The sequence below is a fragment of the Periplaneta americana genome, chromosome 15, assembly GCF_040183065.1.
Source record: "Periplaneta americana isolate PAMFEO1 chromosome 15, P.americana_PAMFEO1_priV1, whole genome shotgun sequence".
NCBI lineage: Eukaryota > Metazoa > Arthropoda > Insecta > Blattodea > Blattidae > Periplaneta > Periplaneta americana.
Genome location: NC_091131.1, coordinates 166,716,987 through 166,723,909, shown reverse-complemented (window position 1 = coordinate 166,723,909; position 6,923 = coordinate 166,716,987). Strand labels below are relative to the sequence as shown.

Genomic DNA, 6,923 nt, shown 5'->3' with positions numbered 1-6,923 from the left:
TTAGGAATGCAGTTATTGTCAGACTCCAAAGCAGCTATTCTATCAATAGTCTCTAAACACACACCTTCATCTCAAACAGCAGAAATAACTAAAATGCTCTCTCAATTAATATCACTCAATAAAAGAATTGTATTCCAATGGATACCATCCCATTGTGGAATCCTGGGAAACGAGAATGCGGATGCTTTAGCAAAGAAGGGCAGCACTGCTACTTACAGACCTGTTACTAAATCTACGTATTATTCTGTGAAAAGATTTATTAAATCTACATACTTAGACTTCAACAAACGAAATTTGATAACACAATCCCAAGGGAAAAAATGGAACTCTCTGCATCAAAATCCACAGTTAATTCCCGATTTACCACGAAAATCGTCTGTAGCTGCATTTAGATTGGCAACAGGTCATGATTGTTTGGCCAAACACCTGCATAGAATTGGAATATATCAGTCCCCTAACTGCCCATTGTGCAACTCAAACCAAGAAATGGATTCGGAACACCTCAAAATCTGTGCTTCAGTGGCTGGTCATGATAATATCTTTGAAAAATATTGGAGTGCAAGAGGTCAAATGACTTTATTGTCAAACGCCTGGCATTAGAAAACAACAACAACAAAATTAGCCGTCTTCACCTGTCAAAATGGCAACAGGGATAGGAACAGAAAAGTTTTCTAATAATATTAAATAAAAACTGCTGTCCTCATAGTTATTTTTTTTAACAGGAATCATGATACTTATATTGATAATTTCAAAACATGTTAAAGTCAATATACATTTCTAAGAAGTAAAATAAAAAATTGGCTACTGGTATACTTATATTAATTCTGGTTAATCGTAAGAATACAACCTCTGCAGGATTACAACATTATACACTGATATTTTAAGGTAATTATGTTAGTGTTTTAGCCACCAGCGTAGCTCAGTCAGCTAAGGCGCTTGCCTGCCGATCCAGAGTTGTGTTCGGATGCGGGTTCGATTCCTGCTCGGGCTGATTATCTGGTTAGGTTTTTTCCGAGGTTTTCCCCAACCATGAGGCAAATGTCAGGTAATCTATGGCGAATCCTCGGCCTCATCTCGCCAAATATTTCGCTATCACCAATCCCATCGACGCTAAATAACCTCATAGTTGATGCAGTGTCATTAAATAACCAAGTAAAATAAAAAATTTTAGTGTTTTTCATGGCTAGGAAAAATCTATATAATGTTGTTAGCTAGCAGTGTTGAATACTATAGGTAGGAACAAAATATTTAATTACTTCCAGTCTGGACTTTCCTGCATGTTTTCAGCAAATATTGGACATTAATGTGGATTTTTTTTTTCATAATTTTAAAATTGTAACATGTTTGAAAAATTGAAGGTCAAAGTTTTCAAAATGACATCTTTAAAAGTCTTGTGGCTCAATTACAACGTGAGTTATTTAAATTGTAATATTAAGAAATAAGGCGAAAGTCATTTTTAATTCATATATTAATTTAAAAAAAATGTATTCAGCAGAGATGCTTAATAATTAACAAAATTAAACAAAATCACAAAATCTTGAAATGCAAAGTTTCATGACTCTCCAAGAGGGTCAGGTTGAGGCCTATGATGATTTGACATGAAATGACTCGTTTTTAAAGGCCAGCCTGATAAAAGTCAAAGAGGAGGATGTTTTGATTTAAAAAACAAACTAACACAAGATCTCCGAAAAAAAAAAATCCAAGTATGATATCAGTTATCGATTTTGAGTTACATGTGAGATTCAGGTGACGTCACATCAGCCTCGCAGCCAGTCTGTAGCGCAGTATAAAGTAGGAAGAGAAAGAATCAACGACATTCCACATCATTGCGTTTTCGACTTTCCTTTCTTCCTCATCTAGATATTTCACAAGAAATTTTTAAATTGAATAAATCTGCAGGCATTATCAAAGTATAATGAAATCTTCTTTAGTCCAGAAACTTACCCGCACTCATCTGTACAAGACCTTAGCAAGATCTGTCCTTTGTTGTGTTGTGTTGTATTGTATTTTATATTCCATGGTATTCGTACATCGCTTCACAGCTAGAATATGGAACATGTCAAACAAAAATAAAAAAAAAAAAACCTAATAGTACTATAAAGTCTTAATTATATTCACAGTCTTGTTGTAATATATGCAGCACAGTTTTACAATATGGTCTACTAGTACATTACACAAAGGTTTAGTATCAAGTTTAGTATCCAGTCCGTAGCCAGCTGCTCTACCAACTGAGCTACCCGGCCGCCATCAATACTTAATACAAGACAGAAATATTCATGAAGCGTTGTTGAATGTCATGAATTCACCTACAGAATAGAAGGTGTGAGAAATTAGGTACTTCTTTAATTTGGCCCTAAATAATCTTATGTTTTGACTTTCATTTTTTGTATCCATAGGGAGGCTATTAAAAATTTTTACTGCCATATAACACACTTCTTTTTGATAGCACGATAGACTTGCCGATGGAGTATGAAAGTCACTTTTTTGACGTGTACTTACGTTATGAATTGTTGAATTGTTACAAAGTTTTCACGATTACAGCGATACACAATAAAGTTATGGCAGCAAAGCTTGGATCTTACGAAAAAGCGATAAAAATAGAATTATTGCCAGTGAAATTAAGTTCATGTGCCGAACAGCAGGATACACTAAATGGGATCATAAATGAAGACATCCTACAAGAACTGGGAATGGAACCTGTACTGCAGTATATTCATCAATATCAAGATAACTGGCTTCACCATGTCAAGCGTATGCCTAGAACAAGGATTCCTCGAGCGATCTTGAACTACAGACCAACTACAGACAAACAGACCAACATGGGTTGCACTGTGAAGAGATGGCGAGAAAACTTTTGTAGACCAGTCCTTCTAGGACTATCACCTGTTAGGATGGTGATGGTGATGACGACGACAACGACGACGACGACGATGATGATGATGATGATGATGATGATGATGATGATGATGATGATGATGATAGTGAAAGAATGACCAGGACACGAAAGGGAGAAAGAAAGATCAGAATACGAGGTTACAACACAGAGAGAAAAAGACCAAGGCATGGCAGAGAGAGAAAGAGAAACAAAGCATATGACATGAAACTGAGAGAGATAAATACCAGGATACGACGGAGAGAAACACTAAGACATGACAAGAGAGACAGAGGGAGATAGACCAAGACATGACAAGAGAGACAGAGGGAGATAGGCCAAGACATGACAAGAGAGACAGAGGGAGATAGGCCAAGACACAACTGAAAGAGAGAGTGAGAGAGATATATCAGGACACGAGAGAGAGAGAAACGAGGACATGACAAGAGAGACAGAGGGAGATAGACCAAGACATGACAAGAGAGACAGAGGGAGATAGACCAAGACATGACAAGAGAGACAGAGGGAGATAGACCAAGACATGACAAGAGAGACAGAGGGAGATAGACCAAGACATGACAAGAGAGACAGAGGGAGATAGACCAAGACATGACAAGAGAGACAGAAGGAGATAGACCAAGACACAACTGAAAGAGATGAAAGAGAGAGTGAGAGAGAGATATCAGGACACGAGAGAGAGAGAAACGAGGAATGACAAGAGAGGCAGAGGGAGATAGGCCAAGACATGACAAGAGAGACAGAGAGAGATAGACCAAGACACAACTGAAAGAGATGAAAAAGAGAGTGAGAGAGAGATATCAGGACACAAGAGAGGGAGAGAAACGAGCACATGACAAGAGAGACAAAGGGAGATAGACCAAGACATGACAAGAGAGACACAGGGAGAAAGACCAAGACACAACTGAAAGAGAGAGGGATATGAATACCAGGACAAGGGAGAGAGAGAGAGAAACGAGGACATGACAAGAGAGACAGAAGGAGATAGACCAAGACATGACAAGAGAGACAGAGGGAGATAGGCCAAGACACAACTGAAAGAGAAAGGGATATGAATACCAGGACAAGGGAGAGAGAGGGAGAGAGAGAGAAACGAGGACATGACAGACTGTGGGAGAAAGACCAACGCACAACTAAGAGAAAGATGAGGACACGAGAGAGAGAGAAACCAGGACCTGACAGAGAGGAAAAGACCATGACACAACTGGAAGAGAGAAATAACAGCATATGACAGAGAGAAAGAGAGGGTGAGGATCGGGACACGACCGATAAAAAAAAAGACGAGGAAACGTTGAGGGACAGTATAATGGGATGACGGCTGTGAAAGGTGAGATATCATTGTCATTAGAGGAGGACCTTTATGCAGCTGATATTCCAAAATTTATTGCGCCTGTACCTCAACCAGAATCATCCGTGGAATTGAGCCATCTTCAATATTCCAGATTCGAGGAGTTTCAAAACTTACAGTTAATAAAATAATAAATACGATGTTGTCTCTCTCTCCCTCTCGAGGTTTCTGCCCTCATCACAAATATAATCAGAAATAGAAATTACAATGTAATCTAACATAAAAATCTCAATATTAAGAAGGGAACTATCCAGTATATTTGAGTTCTTGAAAGCAGTCTGAGTGAACATTTAAAAAAAAACACCATTATTGTCCTCATGTCTGGGTTAGAACTAGTAAAGCTTAATGTTAGACATGTCAAACTCTGTGTGTTTATGAAGGAACAACTGCATTATCAGCTATGAACACATACTGCACAGTGAGAAGCTAGTAACTTGTAACTCGACTTCTAGTCATAGCAGAAAGACGCGGTTTTTTTATTGCTCATAGCAGACAGGGAACTATAATCTGATATGATAATCCCAACATGTGATGTTTGATCAAGAGGTTTTTTTTAAGTATTCAATTTCATACGTGGAATGATTCAAATGAGCTATTGTCACCCAGTGATATATCTTTATTAATCCTGAAGGCACAATTGATATCAGTCCAGGCAGCCTGTGGGGTGGGCAGTTTACGCACAGCCTTGGTCTTGCGCACCACACCTCTTCTTCTGTTCACCTTCTGCTGCTTCTTTATGAACTTGTTGACTTCCTTCCTACTTTGCTGCCGCCACAATGGGGAATCTTCTTGGGTACCTTTCATGGTGTCTGACATCATCAGACTTATGTGTCTTGTTGGTGGCGTTCCCCCAACTGTGGACACAGGGCTGCAACTGGGGCGAAGTTTTGACATCACAGAGCTGAAGTCAACAGCCTTCCCCTGAAAACACAGGTTACACAACATGATCTGTTGATACTGCAGAAACTTACGGTGTCACGAGGGAATTAACAATTTCTCATAAATTCGCAGAATGTTATCGACAGTTTTATCATTGGACAAAATTACAATTTGAGTACATTATTTTTTGCTGATCAGATAATATTTTGGAAGACAGAAGTTGAGCTGTAGATTAATGTCCACTTACTCATGGAAACAGTTAAATGATACAATTTGAAACTATATCTCAAAATCAACATAATGGTACACACAGGTATAAATAATTTATACAGAAAATTGGCGCCGCAGATAAAACACACATGTCACAAGCATTCACGACCTTTATCATGTTACCAATGCACGGTTGAACTGCAGATATTGTTTCTCTCTTTGCACCATTCTTACCCTTGCAAGGCAATTAGAATGAACCGGTACTTCGTTTTTGATCTTCCACACTACGAAGGTAAGTGGCTGAAGCAGCCACACCTCCTTTATTTAGGAAGGTCGACACACTATCTATCCCGCATATATATGTTACTCTGTTATACAATTAGAGGTAAACCATACCAATTTTATATAAAAAAACAGTTATACTCTCGTCCACTAAACTACCAAATGCATCATTATCAAACCAGGACATTCCAGCTCTTTATTTTCAGTATTGCCCGTTCCTTTCACGGTATAAATGAGAAAATGACATTATTACACAGACATCTAGATCTCCGGCAGATTAAATAAACCACTATTATTACTTACTTACTGGCTTTAAGGAACCCAGAGGTTCATTCCCGCTCTTACATAAGTCCACCATTGTTCCCTATCCTGAGCAAGATTAATCCAGTCTCTACCATCAACTCTCTTATAATTATTATAAACTCTTACTTACTTACTTACAAATGGCTTTTAAGGAACTTTAAGGAATGGCTTTTATAAACTCTTACGTAACAGAACTACTCAAGCCATTAGAAACGCAAAACTGAGACATTTTCATAACATCTTGAAGGGGGGAGCTGACCCTTCCAAACTGTGGAGAAACTTACGGACAATTGGTTTAGGAAATCCCAGGACTCAGGTAGACAGTGTGCCAGTTTCTCTTGGCAAACTAAATGACCATTTTGCAACTGTACAGTCAATAACCTTGGATATGGTCGACAAACAGCAGACAGTTCACCAGTTACAAATGACTTCAATTTCGAATAGAGAAGTATTTTTCTTCATTTATGTCACAGAAACTGAAGTAAGAGCGACAATAAAACGTATTACTTCTAAAGCTGAAGGCGTGGATAATATTAGTATAATATTATTGAAAAAAATATTGGACATAATACTGCTGACATTAACACATATATTCAATGCCTTACTTATAACTTCTACCTACCCGAACCTCTGGAAGAAAGCCTTTAGGTCTATTCACACATCTCCGGGACGTGACGATGCTCTCCGTGACGTGGCGGCATCTTCCGAGAAAATAAAATATCGTCGCCTTGCAGACAAAGCGGTGCGTCCTACATCTCCAGCAACGGCATTTGCTGACACGTTCAGTGCTTCTCCGTGATCCATGCCCGCAAAACGTTTCGCTCGCCACCGATATTTTTTTGTTTTCACGGACGTGATACTCTCTTCCCGCCTACCTGCTTTCTCTAAGCTGAGTGGTTGCCTTTTGAAGTACGACGGTCCCCCACAACCTTTTCTGTCCACTCGGGGGATGGGGTAATCTCTTTTTCCGCTTTCTGAGGCAAACATAAATAAATGTTACCAATTCTCCCC

At 38.8% G+C, this 6,923-nt stretch overlaps 1 protein-coding gene across 3 annotated transcripts in view; it reads right to left on the bottom strand.

The window, feature by feature from the left end:
• Positions 1 to 462: 462 nt before the first annotated feature.
• The window catches only part of LOC138715508 (uncharacterized), an 89,543-nt gene continuing 83,082 nt past the window's right edge, over positions 463 to 6,923 (bottom strand). For all 3 annotated transcript variants that reach the window (XM_069848502.1, XM_069848504.1, XM_069848503.1), the window contains exon 11: positions 463 to 5,159. In XM_069848502.1, coding sequence (XP_069704603.1) covers positions 4,806 to 5,159 — 354 coding nt within the window. In that variant the 3' untranslated portion in view covers positions 463 to 4,805. The remainder of the gene's footprint in view (positions 5,160 to 6,923) is intronic.